General features: G+C 37.8%; 1 protein-coding gene across 1 annotated transcript in view; it reads left to right on the top strand.

The window, feature by feature from the left end:
- Positions 1 to 16,509, top strand: part of VPS13B (vacuolar protein sorting 13 homolog B) — a 1,305,797-nt gene that overhangs the window by 595,309 nt on the left and 693,979 nt on the right. The window contains exon 22 of the mRNA XM_089666424.1: positions 7,634 to 7,761. Coding sequence (XP_089522550.1) covers positions 7,634 to 7,761 — 128 coding nt within the window. The remainder of the gene's footprint in view (positions 1 to 7,633; positions 7,762 to 16,509) is intronic.

The raw sequence follows: 16,509 nt of genomic DNA, 5'->3' as shown, positions 1-16,509 counted from the left end.
AAAATGCCAGTCTGGTGTCCTCCACCTGCGTATTATACAACCTTTTGAGGGTGAATTCACCACAAATTATTTACTTAAATCAATAAGCAGGTCACACCAGCATAAGGGTAATTCCACAATATGATATTTTTCATTGCCCAGTCTTCTCTCCAGAGTTCGTTAGCTCCAACATAGCATAGAAGAGAAAGACTTCCCTAGCGCTAAACAATCTTTATTAAAAACATTCTATAAAATAGTATAGAACTCACAATTTATGAGTGCTCAACCTGCAGTCAGTAATAATTGTTCAGCCTTTTGGGATCCCTATCTGCCACACTACCAAACAGTGTGCGCAGTCAAGCCTTGTGTGTAATAAAGCTACTCTGCCGTTACTCTATACCAAGCTGGACCAATGTACATATGCAATAAGGATCATACCTTTCAGATTTCAGTTTTTATCAGAGTTCAGATTTTATCTTTTGCACAGGGATGCTATGCTAACAAATCTCTGTAATGGTCGTGAGTACTGGGCACACAAATAGCTGTGTGTGTGGCAGTCATTTTGTCATGTCACAAGTCTCCTATGCCCTCTTGTCATAAGAAGGCATAGCCTAGTGACCTTTTCCCCCTCTGTCCTTCAGTTTATACAACACACCAACTGTTAAAGGATGGCAGGCCCTTGTTATCAATCCATTGATCAGACACACAGACCTCTCCATTAGCCCAATTCCCCATTCCAATCTGAAAACCCTAATAAAACTCCTCACAAGACCTAACAGACTTTTGGTCATAAATACCTCTGTGGAATACACATTTCTGATAGATGGTTTATCAACCAAGATTCTAATACTCATAACTCATGAAATCGTTATAGCACAGCTAGAATATAGACATATTTACCTCCCTCAGTTGTTAGATAGCATTTTGAACCCAAACATCCCTATATTAGGATGTTTCAGAGTGAATTAGGCCTCCACATCCCTCCTATGAGAAATAGATATCTGTGACTTGCTATATTTACATCCTTTTTGAAGCTAATCTAGTGCTGGACAATAATCTGTATGCTATGCAGAATGTAAACGGTAGGTATTTATAAATATGGATACTCTTAAGAAACTGTAATAGGGACTTGGTCATAAATGTGGTGACCTCCCAGTACTCATCCCTTAAACCGGATGATTGGTCAGATGGTCTCTGTCAACACCCCTTTGATATCACAGAAAAAAAGGAATGACAGGATCTGTTTACTAGCTCTCATTTTAAAATTAACGAAGGAACATCTGTAAAGTTATGGGGCCGATAAAACCTTGCTTATTAACTGAATTCTGCTAAAACCAAGGACTTTTCAAGTATTCTCCATTTTCATCTCCTTTTTTTCTCTGCTGCTTTATGGTTTCTTTGTAACAACATCTTTTTTTTGTAAATATTTTATTTGCACCATTTTTACCTTTCTAGTATTAAACCCTATTTGCAAAAGTGTTTAACTTGTCTCTAAAGCTTTTAATGCAAACTAAAAGAATCCTTGTCTCATGAAGAGTGCTACTGTAATATCATAATCCTCTGAATATACCTGTCTGTGGTGACAGTGTGTGTTACAGACGTTTATGCTAAAAGCATAGTTATTGCTAAGATTATGAGTTTCTTTCTTTTCAGTCAAAAGCTGGTGGAGGTAGCTTGAAGAGTTAATTGCTTAGTTAACCCAGTGATAATTACTCTTAGGCTGCTGGCACATAGATTATGGTCCCCAAGCTTTGTACGGTTGACAGTGGTATTGTTACATAAGTGACAGCTCGGTGTAAGATTGACTGGCCCTTTGTCATGAGTTGGTTAGAAGCGCAGGGATCAGGCACCTCGTTTGTCAAAATCTCTACAGAACTGGTACTCACAGAATGGCCCCAATTTTGTGTCTGGTGAAGTACAGGACAGTCTATTCCAGGATTCCAGCACCACCCTCTCTTTAAACCTCCTTCTGCCTCAGCCAAATGCATTAGAGGAGCAGTCAGCAGAGCACAAAATGATTTGACAAGTGGCCTCAATCTCTCCAGACCCTTTCTGACATATATGAAATATTTGGTATAATAGCAAATACATGCTTTTCTAGAGCTGATCATACTCTAGTATACTTTCCTTAAAAATGTTTTATTTCAGGAACATTCATTTGATTTTCTAAATGTTAGTGGGGTGAAATTGATGTTTGTTTGTGACCACAGTGACGAGAAAATTCTAAGGAGCAAGATGGAAACTTTTCAAATTAAAACATTTCTAACAGTGAATGTGGTTTCAGTTTGGTAAAGTCAAATTGTTCCAAAGTCAAAGCAAAGCAAAGCAAATTTTGAAGTACTTTCAAATGGCATTCAGCAAGTCATTGAAAGTACTGAGTATTTGTGTATGAACATTTCTTCAAAAATCTACTAGTATATGGCCAGCTTTAGAAGCACTTAGTATTGCTCACTAGTTAGCCCTATGAGCTATTAAGCAATATAGGAGACACCTGTTGGGTGTACTTCATATATGTAGTGACAGCTAGAAAAAACAAAAACAAAAAAAGTGTATGCAGTAGCATCTAGAAAGAAAAAAAAAAAGGTCTGTCTTTTTATGTCCCTTTTCCCTCACCCTACCTACTCATCCAGAACACTAGTAAATTGCTAGTTTGCGCTCTTACTTAGGTGTAGGCACCCATTTCATCCAAGTTACACTGAAGTGTTGTTTAGATGTGTGTATGTTCACAGATAAATGCAGCCAGTGAACCATGAAATGTTTTTCTGACCAATCTATCAAATGACTTGTGACATTGTTGGATTACTGTTCATTAACTAAGACAGTGGGAAGAAAAAAAAAAAGATGCCATATTGCCATTAGCCCATAAGTAAGGCCTGTGAAGCAGTGCCAGGAATGTATTCTGTCGACCAGATCCCTCAGCAATACCTAGTGTAGTGTTTAATAAATAAAACGGATCAAACGGTACTCTTCAAGGCATTTGCTTTCAGTGAGTGCTCGTAAAGGCGCAATGGTAATTGCTCTTATGCGTTAGGATGGGATGATTATGCTCAGTCTTTGATCATGTGTAACATGATTTCATTTGCTTAACCAAACATTCCTGGAGCATGCCATTCAGCACAGAACCCTACTTTGTTTGGTGAAGGAACTAATAATTAGCTCTCTACCTATTTGGACACAGTTAATGTGTTGTACTAAAGTGCCTTATTTCATGGACTTTACATAATAACTGTGAAGAGTAGCTGAAAGGTAATGTGTGGTTAAGCATCCTTCATAAGCCCCATAAAGTATAAGTAAGCACTTTGAGGAACACAGTAGTCATGTATGCAGCAGTGTGTTTTCATTGTCAATACTGTAGATCAGTAAGGACCCTGTAGCTCATATCTGGAAGCTTAAACACGTGTACACACTTTTTAAAAGGGTATTTTGATAAATGAGACCACCCTGGATTGCTGGGTGGTCTTCATATAAAATGAAATGCGCTTTGCATATGCCTGAATTTGGAATCTTCTTAAAGCTGTGTTTAGGTACATATTACAAAATTGAAGTGAAATCCCATAAATGCCATATTATTTTAGTTCATTTGTTTAAACTGTACTGTTGAAGGGAATTCTGACTTTTTTCTGATTGCAATTTAGATTTTTTATGAAAAACATTTTCATTCAAAAAAGTAAATGCTTCACATGTGCATCTTGTAGTTCAATTACATATATACCTTTTTTATGTTCCAATATAGTTATATTATATTGTGTATGTATATATATATATATATATATATATATATAAAGTATATTTTTTTAAGAACTATTAAAAAATATAAATACACCACTAAAATCATTATACACAAGTATAAAATCACTTTCAAAATTCTTAATAAATCTAAAAGATAAAAGTGCATTAATGTTAATAAAGAACAAATATATGTCAATATGCTATTTTACAAATCGCACCCGAAGTCGCATCTAATGTATTTCTATGGCACTGTCTTAATCGGTGCAATTTGAAGTAGCGTGATTTCAAAAATAGTTTCTTCATTACTTTTTTCTGATTTCATTGTGACCTGTATTAACTGGTTAAATGAAGTTGCATGCCACAGTGAAATTGGAGGTACAAATCACACTGATCTGTGGTTTCAAATCATGCTACTTCAAGTGAAGCAGCACAATTTCAAATTTGCATTCAGTGTGAACCAGGGCTTAACGTGTATGTATAGCAAAACAAATTCACCTTTACATGCACTTTAACGTGTTGTCAACAGCCATATGTATGTATGTGGCAGTGGGCTTTATTTTTACAGTTTTTTTTTCTTGCACAAACGCACGTCTCTAGGGATCAAAATCTGCTTTTGACAGGTCCTCTTTAAAGAGACATTAAGACCCCTGACCCCTTGTCTCCTCTTTGTGCTGGAGAAAGAAACTGAAGACTGCAGTCTATTGCTGGCACTCAGCCTGCGCTGAACTTATAGGTGCTCATGAATGAGCACTTCCAACTCAGTTTTAGTGTGCAGGAAATCAGTAAACATTAAAATAATGTTTTCCAATCTCCTTGCTCTCCATCCTAAAAAAAAAACAGGAAATGTAAACATTGCTTCGGCAGCTGGTCTGCTGTATGGGGTAACATAGAAAATTTTCTGAATGAATGTGATGACATCTGTTCATGAAGTTTTCTATGCTCCCCATGAAGCCATTCACAAACTTTTTTCTTTAAATTCCCAGTGAGCAGCTGATCTGGCATGGAGTAGATGTGTACATTTTATTAATGGCTGTGATATGCAGCTTGTTAGCCACTAGTCACATTATTTTATAATTGCAGGCTGGGAATCAGATGTCTGTAAGATTTTGGTCACTGAAGTAATAAATTATTTCCATAAAGGAACTCTCTAGAAACCCAAAAGTAAACATTTATTATTTCGTAACTTACCAATACTTAGATGAGTCTGTATTAGTTTTTTTTTTAGACTTTCTTTCTTCTATTTTCCTCATATGATCCAGTCAGTAAGTCTGCTATTTAACCACTTGGCCTCCGGAAGAGGCCTCCCTTCATTACCAAGCCATTTTTTGCAATATGGCGCTGCGTTACTTTAACTCACAATTGCGCTGTCATACAATGCTGTATACAAATGAATTTTTGTCATTTTTTCCCCACAAATAGAGCTTTCTTTTGATGGTATTTGATCACCTCCACATAAAAACGATATAAACAAAAAAATTCCAACAATCTTGAAAAACAATATTTTTACTTTTTGCTATAAAACATATCCAATAAAAAAAATTAAATTTCTTCATAAATTTAGGCCACAATGTTTTCTGCTACATGTTTTTGGTAAAAACTGACACTGGATGGGAACTGACTAACTGCCACTGACATCTCCAGTGACACTAATACAGTGATCAAGTGATCAGTGCTAATAAATAGCACTGACACTGTACTAATGTCAATGGGTAGGAATGGGTTAACATCTGAGGTGATCAAAGGGTTTAAAAAAATGGCAATCAAAGGATTAATATATATCTTAACTATATTAAAGGTTCCAGGGAGAGAAGATCTAGCTAGATTCTGTACCTGTATTTTCAAATACAGGCACAGCTCTGCTTCTGCATTCGTTGCTGGAAATCAGCAGAGTCCCGGACAAAAATCACTGGCCAGGACGTGCTGAAAAACATGTCCTCCAGTGAATGACAGCTGGGGGGGCGCATGCACGCTCCAAACCTGGAGAAACACAGATGTATACAGGTACGTTGCTGGACCTGTAGCTGCCGCTCACCCACAGTACAATTAGGGTGGGCGGGCGGTCTTTAAGTGGTTACTAGAAAAGCTGTCTTGCAGTTACAGGGATGAGATAGACCATTTAACACTGGCAGGGGTGCTTAAAATGATACGTTTTTATTTATGTAAAACCTTTATCCCCAAAGGGGAAAACAACTACTGTAACTGATTATAAGTATTAACACAATGCTGCTGTCCAAATCTGCCCTGTGTTCCTTCATCCAGACTGGTGTCTGTATAATACAGTGTGTTACTGGCCAGATCACCAGGGAAAAACAGAGGGAAAAAAGCCTAAAAAAGAAAACGAATGCAGCCACCACATCTAATGATTAGTAAACTGCAATATATTACATTTTTGGTTTTAGGCTTAACATCTCTTTAAAGTGAACCTGTGTTTTGTCCACAAAACAATAAGTTTAACTGCTTCCCGACTGCCCTATAGCGGAAATACTGCTACAAGGCAGCACAGGTGTGCAAATTCGCGTATATACAGTATAGATGATTTTGCATTTCTGGGTAGGGGTCCCGGCCAGTGATTACTCGCCAGTGCACGGTGATTACCGAGGATCTCCGACGGGGAGGAGGACTGTTTTGTTTACTAACAATTCTCTTCCCTATCAGCTCGGGCATACTGCTTTGGATGGCTGTGCACAGTGCAGCCATCCAAAGCAGTGTGCTTACAGTGAAGCACACAGACACCGCCCCCTAGTAAAACACTCCCTGCACACAGTTAACCCTTTGATTGCAGCTCGTATTAACCCCTTCCTGCCCAGTGCCATTAGTACAATGTCAGTGCTTTTTTTTTTTTTTTTTAGCACTGGTCAGTGACACCAAATCAGTTCCCCCCAGTGTCAGAATGTCCGCCGCTGTCCTGCTGTAAGTCGCTGATTCCTGCCATTACTAATAAAAAGAAGAAAAAAGTCCAGTATCTATACCACCAATTGTAAACCCTATAACTTTCACGTAAACCAATTCATCTACACGTATTGGGATTTTTTTTTTTAGCAAAGACATGTAGCGGAATACATTTTGGCCTAAATTTATGACTAAATTAGGTTTTTTAAACATTTTTTACTGGACAAGTCAAAAATATAGTTTTTTCTCAAAATTGTCAGTCTTTTTTTTTATTGCGCAAAAAAACGAAACGTACAGGCGATCAAATTCCACCAAAAGAAAGCTCAATCCATGGGAAAAAAAGGATGTAAATTTCATTTGGGTACAGTTTTGTATGACTGCGCAATTGTTAAAGTAACACAGTGCCGTAACACAAAAAATGGCCTGGTCAGGAAGGGGGGTAAATCATCAGGAGGGCCAGTGTTTAATTGTGCTTCTTACTGTCCAAGACGCTCTCCTATCCTTAACTCCTATGCTGCTATGGAAACCTTGGAATTTAAGTGAACTTCTTGTTGTCCCTACATGAGCAAATCGGAAGATCAGAATAGGTGAAAATTGTCAGATTGTATTGCTATCTGTTTCCCCATTGTGGCAATCCATTATGTGAACAACTTTATTTATAGCAGAGAAATTTGGATCTGATCAACAAAGTTAATTCCATGTGTTTTGTGATTAATAGCACTAATTCTTGCACACTGTAGTATCTACAGATTTCTTTTGGACAGTTTCAGAGGGGTGAGGGTTGGAAATAGGAGGTATTTTAAAGTAAAACTGTAAAATAGTGTGGTTATCCTTCAAAGTATAACTGAAGTCTTTCCAAAATGGAAAAAAAGGTTTGCCTGTACTTCTTTAAGTTACTCAATCTTTGTAATGATTATAATTTGCACAGTGTTCTAAGCTGTAAAAGTAAATAATGGTTACAAAAATAGTGGCTGTGAATTTTAATCCTTTTACTTGACATATATACCATTATTAATGGAAATCTTATATTTTACAGAATCACGCCCTCTATCAGTTCCAGCAAAGGTAGTGCAGACCACCAAAGAGATCAGCAAGACATCGGAAGAGAGGATGAAAGAGCTTATGGGAATTGTTTGGAATGCAGTAAAGCGTCTTACACTTCAGGTGATGTTGAAAGTTAGTCCATAGAGATATATTTCAGCTGTACATGTAGACTGCTTGGATTCTTTCTTCAGTGAGAATCCATGTGTAATGGGGTCTGACTCATACCACCTAAATCCGACCATAGACAGATTGAAATTTGGACGGTTTAGAAGGGACCAGTCAAATTTCGATCTAGTATGGGCAGGCTGGTTGTACAGAAGTCAGAAAACAAAAGCTTAATGGAGGGATTCTCCCATCAACACTGAATGTGTTGATGGGGGAATCAAGCAATTTTCTTTCCTGCAACCCGTGGCTGCTGGAAACAAAACTGCTTAATGTGTGGCCGATTTAATTCTGCTCCTGTACATCATGAAATTTCTATTGTGAAGGGATCTAAGTACCCCGGGTGTCCTGCTCCCTTGCTTGCACTCTCTAAAATATGTGATAAATTACAAATTGACAGGGTGGTGACACCACCTCAAAATTGCAAGCACAACTTTGCAAAGGTCATAGAAAAACCAAGAATTATAAGAAACAGGTAGTTTGTCTGAAAATCTGTTTTGGTTGGGCTAATCCTGTCAATACAGCTTATCATCTTTATTTTTGAATTGTCAGTAGTATCAGTCTGGGGAGTGTCATTGCAGAAATTCTGCTTGAAGCAATGTTTAAATTTAAACAGTGCACTTAAAAAAAATCCCACAGATATTTTAGAGATACAATATCCCCCTCTGTGTGACAGCTTTTCCTTACCATGTCCCAATAGCTAGAAAACCAAAATAAGTCAAAAACATAGCACTTGGCTTTTCCTTATTCGTAGTTTTCCTTCCAGCTCTGAATCATTAAAACATGTATGAATCACTGTATCCCTTGCACCCTTCTCCACTGTTTCAACATCTGTAGACTGTGCGTCTAACATTTAGAAACTTGATGGTACTGTACCGGCAGAAAGTATATGGATATCACCAGCATAGTAGATTGCCTTGTCATAGAGTTGCTAAAGATGTCAAGGGGTACTGCCATGAGTCATATACTGGCATCCACTATTGTAGTTTTGCCATAGGACTCGTTTTATTGGAATCCTATTCAGGACATGGCAGGTGCAAACATTTTAGCACACTATATTTCATATATTTACAACTTGGTTGATTTTGGGTCCATGCACACTGGGCTTAAAAAAACTGCTTCTTTAGGAGTTTTGCGTTTTGCCTGTAGAAGCAGCTAATGTTATCCTATGTGTCCATGCACATTAGGTCATTTGGAGGCATATTTTAATTTCAGCATTTAGCGACAGGAAAAAAATCCTTTTGTCTTGCATTTTTGAGAGCGGTTTTCTGGCAGAAAAAAATGCTAAATGCTTCTATATGCTTATACAAAAACGCTGTATATGAGCATTTCTTTCTGCCAGAAGAACTGGCATTTTTTTAAGCCCAGTGTGCATGGACCCCTAGGGAATTGTGTTAGGGAAGCTTTTTACAGAGTGGTAACCAAAAGCCACACACTGAAAACTGAAAATCCCCTTGAAGCAGATTAGAATTCTAGTGATCAGTAGAACAAGTCACAATGAAATGTTTATCCATAGTAGTTCCTTACAGTTACATATATGAACATACATTCCCGAGGTGGGATTTCTTACTGGTACCACAAAACAAATTTTGGTTTGGAATCATGTTATGGCACCATGATTGAAGTTTTTCTCTGACTGAACCTAAATCTAAATAATTTTTTGTAAGCCACCATGAAAATGATATAATGCTCCTATGTTACAGGGAGACATTAAGAGCTCTATTCACAGGAAATATTATGTACCTCTTTCTTGCCCACAAGTTAGCTGAAGCTGATTCTTTAACTATACTGATATTCACAAGAAACTTGGCTGCAATTAACAAGTCGTGTTTTCTTAGAAGAAAAACAGGATGAAACTCTGATCAAGTTATACTGTCTCATTTCTGTGATTTAAACAGACCAATCTTCTGTCTTAATCTGCAAAAACTGTGTTCTGGTTATTAAATACAGCTAAATGGCATAGTCATAAACAGATTTAAATCCCTGAAATAAAGAATAGTAAATGCAACTGGCTTTATTTTTTACAGGACAAAGATCCTTCTTCACATTATACTCCTGTAGAATATCTGCCATTTTTGTACCTATGTAGTTTAGTGTTTGTCTTCTTACTTGTCTTTAAATCATCTTTGTGGTGTTATCCCCATGTTTACAATTTACTGGTTGCCAAGTGGTGATGTGTACATATGTCAGCCTTTATGTGTAAAAAACTGTGGCTGTTCTAATCAACATTTTGGCTGCCAGTCATGCAGAGTGCAATTGCAACAGTTGCAGAAGAACAGGAGAAAATCAGTATACAAGGTGTGGCAATTTAATTCCTGGAATACGCACAGTGTAGCAGTATGGTGGTGATTCACACAGCCATTCACTCAGTCGTGTTCTGACATGTTCTAGCTGGTAGTCTTCTGGGTCGCACACCAGTTGACTCAGTCTTTACAGAGTAGTAGAAGAGATAACACGTGTGCGTTGTGCTGCTGACAGAAAATGCGTGACAGAAATCTGGAGCAGTGGATTAACATTCAAATTTTATGTGAAAATTGGCAAAAGTGTGCATGAAACTTTAGCTCTGTTACAACAGGCTTATAGTGAACATTTCCTGAAGAAATTAAGTGTTTTTGAATAGCATAGGAAGTTTAAGGAGTGGCAGGAAGATGTTCACAATGAAACAAGAGTGGGGAGCCAAGGACACATGCACAGAGTGCTAACCCCCATACACTCAGATCAAAAATTTAATTGACCATGAACACGTAAACTGTGCGTCAGATTCTAATCGAGGATCTGGGAATGAGAAAAATTTCTGCAAAGATGCTGTCTCAAATTTTGACAGAAAATCAGAAAGAACGTTGTCTTCAAATTTCATCTGATCTTTTGTAGAATGCAGTGGTGTTCGATTTTTTTTTTGTATAGTCCATTCCAGAAATTAAATTGTCGTATGTACAGAAGGCTCCAGATTGTTGGGGGGTTTTTTTTGTTTTTTTTAAGCATGCAAGCAGTGTGATCCAGCCCTGAAATGTAAAAAATATTCTTTAGTCTATACCTCTAATCCAAATTGTATGGATTAAATTTAGCCAAAGTAACTATTAAGGTAGAAAACCTAGGATTTAATTTACCAAAATAATATTACTTTGTTTACAGTATGAGAACATATTTTCAGTCTATCCCCTTACAACTTCGGAAGTCATGTATCTGCATCCGTACCCTCTAGTACATGACCTGGATTACAAAAGTCTCCTATTGCTAAATGGATGCTTTTTCTTTTAATTTTCTCATGCCTTGAGAAAATAAGAACAATGCCTTGTTCTCATATTAGCAGTTTTACTGATTTGCAACCTTCATCTTCAAATCAAGGAAAACACTACTCAGCTAAAAGCTGTAGTCTAAGTAACCAACACATACAGTTGTGTTCAAAATAATAGCAGTCAGACATCACTAACCTGGCAAATAATTTACTAGCAGGTGTAGTAGAGTAATAGAAATCCAACAGACCCAACAGTCATGACATGCATGCTGCTGATTCTGTGTAATTGAATCACTAATTGAAAGGGCATGTTCAAAATAATAGTAGTGTGGAGTTCTATTAGTGAGGTCATTCATTCTTTGAAAAATAGCTGGCAATTATTGCCCCTATTTAAGGTAGGAAGGCAGCAAATGTTGTACATACTGGTTACAGTGCATTTCTCTCTGAAATTCTGTTGTTCCAGACATTGTACAACAGAAGAACAGTGTACCTTGATTAAAAAGTTGATTGGAGAGGGGAAAACATATAAAAAAGTGCAGAAAATGAAAGGCTGCTCAGCTAAAATGATTGCAAATGCTATAAAATGGCAACCAAAACTTGAAAGACGTGGAAGAAAGCAAAAAACTACCATTCGAATGGATAGAAGAATTGCCAAAATGGCAAGGACTCAGCCAACAATCAGCTCCAGGAAGATCAAAGAAGGTCTAAAGTTACCTGTGAGTACTGTTACAATTAGAAGACGCCTATGTGAAGCCAAGCTATCTGCAAGAAGCCCCCCGCAAAGTCCCACTGTTGAAAAAAAGACGTACTGAAGAGGTTACAATTTGCCAAAGAGCACATTGACTGGCCTAAACAGAAATGGCACAACATTTTGTGGACTGATGAAAGTAAGATTGTTCTTTTTGGGTCTAGTGGCCGGAGACAGTTTGTCAGATGACCCCCAAACACTGAATTCAAGCCACAGTACACTGTGAAGACAGTGAAGCATGGTTGCGCAAGCATCATGATATGGGGATGTTTCTCATACTACGGTGTTGGGCCTATTTATTGCATACCAGGGATCGTGAATCAGTTTGAATGCATCAGAATACTGGAAGAGGTCATGCTGCCTTATGCTGAAGAGGAAATGCCCTTGAAATGGGTGTTCCAACAAGACAACGACCCCAAACACACCAGTAAACATGCAACATCTTGGTTCCAGACCAACAAGATTGACGTTATGGGGTGGCCAGCCCAATCCCTGGATCTTAATCCAATAGAAAACTTGTGGAGTGACATCAAAAATGCAGTTTCTGAGGCAAAACCAAGAAATAGAGAAGAACTGTGGAATGCAGTCCAATCATCCTGGGCTGGAATACCTGTTCACAGGTGCCAGAAGTTGGTTGACTCCATGCAACACAGATGTACAGCAGTTCTCAGAAACAGTGCTTATACAACTAAATATTAATTGATTCAAAGGAAAGCAAAATCTTCAAACATTTTTCAGTTTATATAGTGAATGTTTGAGTTTGTAAAGAAGAATACAAACACTGCTATTTTTTTAATAGTCTAATATTCACTTTTCAATTTTTTTTAGAGGAACAACACAAATTTGATATATTTTTGTTCATGTTTTGATTTGGAATAGAATGTGTAGTGTTCCCAATGCATTTGTGTGTATGGAAATAAAAGCTATTAGAAGGATTTTGAGCTTTATTCACTTTTTTCAACACACTGCTATTATTTTGAACACAACTGTATCTGTGCATCCTGATGTATACCTCTATTACTTCCCTTTGAGTGCATCCTAAGTGTCTATACAGTTGCGCTAAGGCCCCACTCCTGCTTCCACCTGCATCCCACTTTGCTAAAGCTGGCCATAGACAGTTCGAATCTTGGCCGGTTCAGTAGGAGTACACGTTGTGGCAGGACAGAAATTTGCAATGTCTATGGCCTGCCTAAGCCTGGTACCTGAGCAACCTGTTTTCAGGGTTAAGCCGGCCATAGACAGTTTGAATTCCCACTGAACCAGCTGAGATTTGAACCATGTATGGGCAGACCCAAGTTTATCGATCAACCAACTTGGATACAGTGAGCCTGTCGGACTTTAGATGCAATTATCGCTAGTGGCTGGTATAGCTGCTAGCAATAATCACTGTCTTCTCCCGTTTGCAACGGCTCCCTACTCCCCACCCCAGGACATCACAATGGCTCGGTGGGAGGGATGACACTGTCAACCTGTGGTTGCAGGAAATAAATTTGCACCATCTATGGCCTGCCTTAGGCAGGATAGTTGAGCCTTTGACTTTGTAAATACAACATTTTGGAGTAAATATTGATACATTGGGAGGTCTGGAGGTGGACATTATGACACAATTTCATGTACTGAAAGTTTATGTTAGAGCATTTATTTCACTTGTCTTACCCACAGGATGAGGTTAAAGTTAATAAATAACCAAGACTGCGTTTCCTATGAACAAAATTTTAATTCAAGTATAGATCTACTTGTTAGCAAGCTTATAAAAGCCAGAAAACATATAAACAAAAATAAACTGTGCTTTATAAACACCTTATAATTAAATTCACTTACATTGGTGATATTTTACCAAAGGACCAGCTCCCAACATAAACTATGTGCAATTTACTGTTTGTACACAAATGAAACTGTGAATCAAGATTCACAAATGCCTATTACCTGTGGAATTTAAGTGCAAAGTAAATAACAATATGCATTTTCTTAAATCATCACAAACAGAAGTTCATCTTTATAGTGCTTCATGCCTGACTTCCATATTCTCAAGATATAAGTGTTCTTCCTCTCTTCCCAAGAACAACACAACTCACTCACTAGAAATATATCACCTCTTTTTTCAAAGAAGGTCATATGCGCTTGAAATAAGAAAGATTTATCTTATCCTGCTGTTTGACTGGCATACATATATGTAACTAGACCACATCAGATGATCGCAAAATTCTTGTACAGCAAGAGACTCTGAATGAAAAATCTCCCTCACTGAGGGAAAGAGATGGAGGACCTCCTCATGGTGTAGTATATATTATTTATTATAAAAACACTTTAAAATTGCACTTACATCTATTAAAATCATTAAAGCATATGACATCACCAGAAAGGAAGCAGGAACTTCGGTTTATGTTCCTCCTGCGTTCCACCCAATGCGTTTCATCACCGTCTGACATCATCAGGGAAGAGAAGAAGAGCACTCATTTCTTGGGTGTTTTCATTTTGCACACTGGAAATATGGAAGTTGGGCATGAAGCACTATCAAGATGGACTTTTGTTTATGATCATTTAAGATAATTTATATTATTTATTTTGCACTTAATTTGCACAGGTAATAGGCATTTGTGAATAGTGATTCACATTATAATTTGTGTATAAATAGCTAATTGCACATAGTTTATGTTGGGAGCTGGTCCTTTGGTAAAATATCACCAATTTACGTAAGCTTAATTTATAAGGGGTTTATAGAGCAGTTTATTTTTGTTTATAAACAACCTGTTAACCCGTCCAGTACTGGCACAGCCCCACTAGAAGAATATATCAATCCAAAATGACATATTCCTGATATGTACCTGCTGTACCTTGTACTTGTATGAAAAAGTATTCTATTCTTTTTGTATTGCTTCCTTTGTGTGAAATCCCTGGTGTTCCTGCCAGTCCCTCTGTTTCCTAATAAAAACTGACCACAATAGGCATGAGAGCAGAGCATGATCAGTTTTCTTGCTGTGCGAAGAACTCAGAATTCTCTCCTCCAATGATCAGACTTGTCCTGATATCCCCTCTTCCTGCATAGCCATTCACTGGGAAGATCAGTGTGGTAAAAAGGGTATTTATAATGTTTTTTTTAATATGTATACACAAATGTTTTGCCTTTCATTTCTAACCAAAGGGGTTGTTTTACAAGGTAAGGGTTCACATCTACTTTAAGGAAAGCATGTTCTTTAAGGACTTGTAATCATTGAATAGCATATTGGCAAGTAAGTAGCAGCGACAGTAAAGTGATTTTGCTGTTTTCACTCATTTCTATGAATGAAAATCACATTTCTGAATCAATGGCCAAATGGTGCATGAGAAAAAAATTATACCAAAAATGACCAATGAAAATATTTGCCTCTTCCATGATTTGTCATCTGCTCATGGTTACTGCTTCTGCCCTCATAAGAACATAGTTGGTTACAGATGATGCTCCTCAACAGATGGACAACAGTACTATTTGGAATGCTTGCTTCATCTCCGAACAGGATGTTTTGACTCATTAAACACTGAAATATCAAGTGAAACTATCTCCTAAACCCATGCAGCCTTGTCTGACAGACTACACTAAAATGAAAAACACATAATGTAGCACACTAGCAAAAAATTATTTACCCACGTATTTTTTCAGGCTTTGTATACACCAGTTATAAGAAAAGCTAATGTTCTGTAATGTTTAAGCCTTTTACTTGCAATAAGGTCTGATTGTGGTATCCTGCTCTTGCATTAGAGTCATAACCTCTAGCCTTTACACACAATACAGTTTGATCCCACTGCTGAGCTGCTCCCACCACTGCTTCTTCCACAGAATGTTGTAGTTAGAAACAAGCACTCAGGGGAGAGTTGCCTTCAGCCCAGACGTTGCTGCAGCTCACATTTTTATACATATTTGCATTGGTAATTCACAAAACTGAAATCAAATCACTAGAATTTCATATACTTGTTACAATGCTAATGTAATTTCAGAAGGCCTTTTCAAGCATTTTAGAATCTTCAATCTTCAGGGAAATAATACCTGGTGATCCTGCTATGAATGCTCTTGCAGAGGCATACACTGTTATAGAATGACCACATTATATCTGATCCCTATTGCTTTTCTGTTTTTTTTCTGTCAAGCACGCGCTCTGCCATGTTACATGCTCTTCCAACTGAAACCACATGTGGTTATGCTGACACTCTTTGCATAGGCATTAGCCGCTGTGGTCATGATCAGGAAACCAACCTTGAGAAATGATGTGCTGCAGGGGCACAACTCCCTTAGCCTCCTTAGCAAAATTTTTATGAGGCTCCTAGCAACCTCTCTCTGTGGCATCTGGCATTGTCAACTGACACAGTACTTTCATTCAGCCTAACATAAAGGATGCCTTCAAGATCAAAGATAGGTTTGTTTTTTTTTTTTTTTTTTTTCAGCTTGGGGATGGCAAAAACCACAAAAAAACAAGGTAGATGGCGGAATCCCTCCCATCGGGACATTGCATTTTGACAACGTGATCCGCCACTGTCAGAAAACACAGATCTGCAGCTGCTGTTCAACAAAAGTTCTCCAACATGTCAGTCAAACAATTGATTTCTGTTGAACAGAACCATCCACATACTGATTGAAATTCAGCTTGTCCATGCTACTCCGGCTCAAGTTTAATCAGTCTATGAGCAGCTTAAGACACCTATCACCTTTAATAGTGCTTTCCACACTGAGAAAGTGAGGCAGATCTGTGGC

The sequence above is a fragment of the Staurois parvus genome, unplaced genomic scaffold (assembly GCF_062004578.1).
Source record: "Staurois parvus isolate SC_StPar_1 unplaced genomic scaffold, SC_StPar_1.0 ptg000052l, whole genome shotgun sequence".
In the NCBI taxonomy this organism is placed as follows: domain Eukaryota; kingdom Metazoa; phylum Chordata; class Amphibia; order Anura; family Ranidae; genus Staurois; species Staurois parvus.
This window is presented reverse-complemented; position numbering and strand designations above follow the sequence as displayed.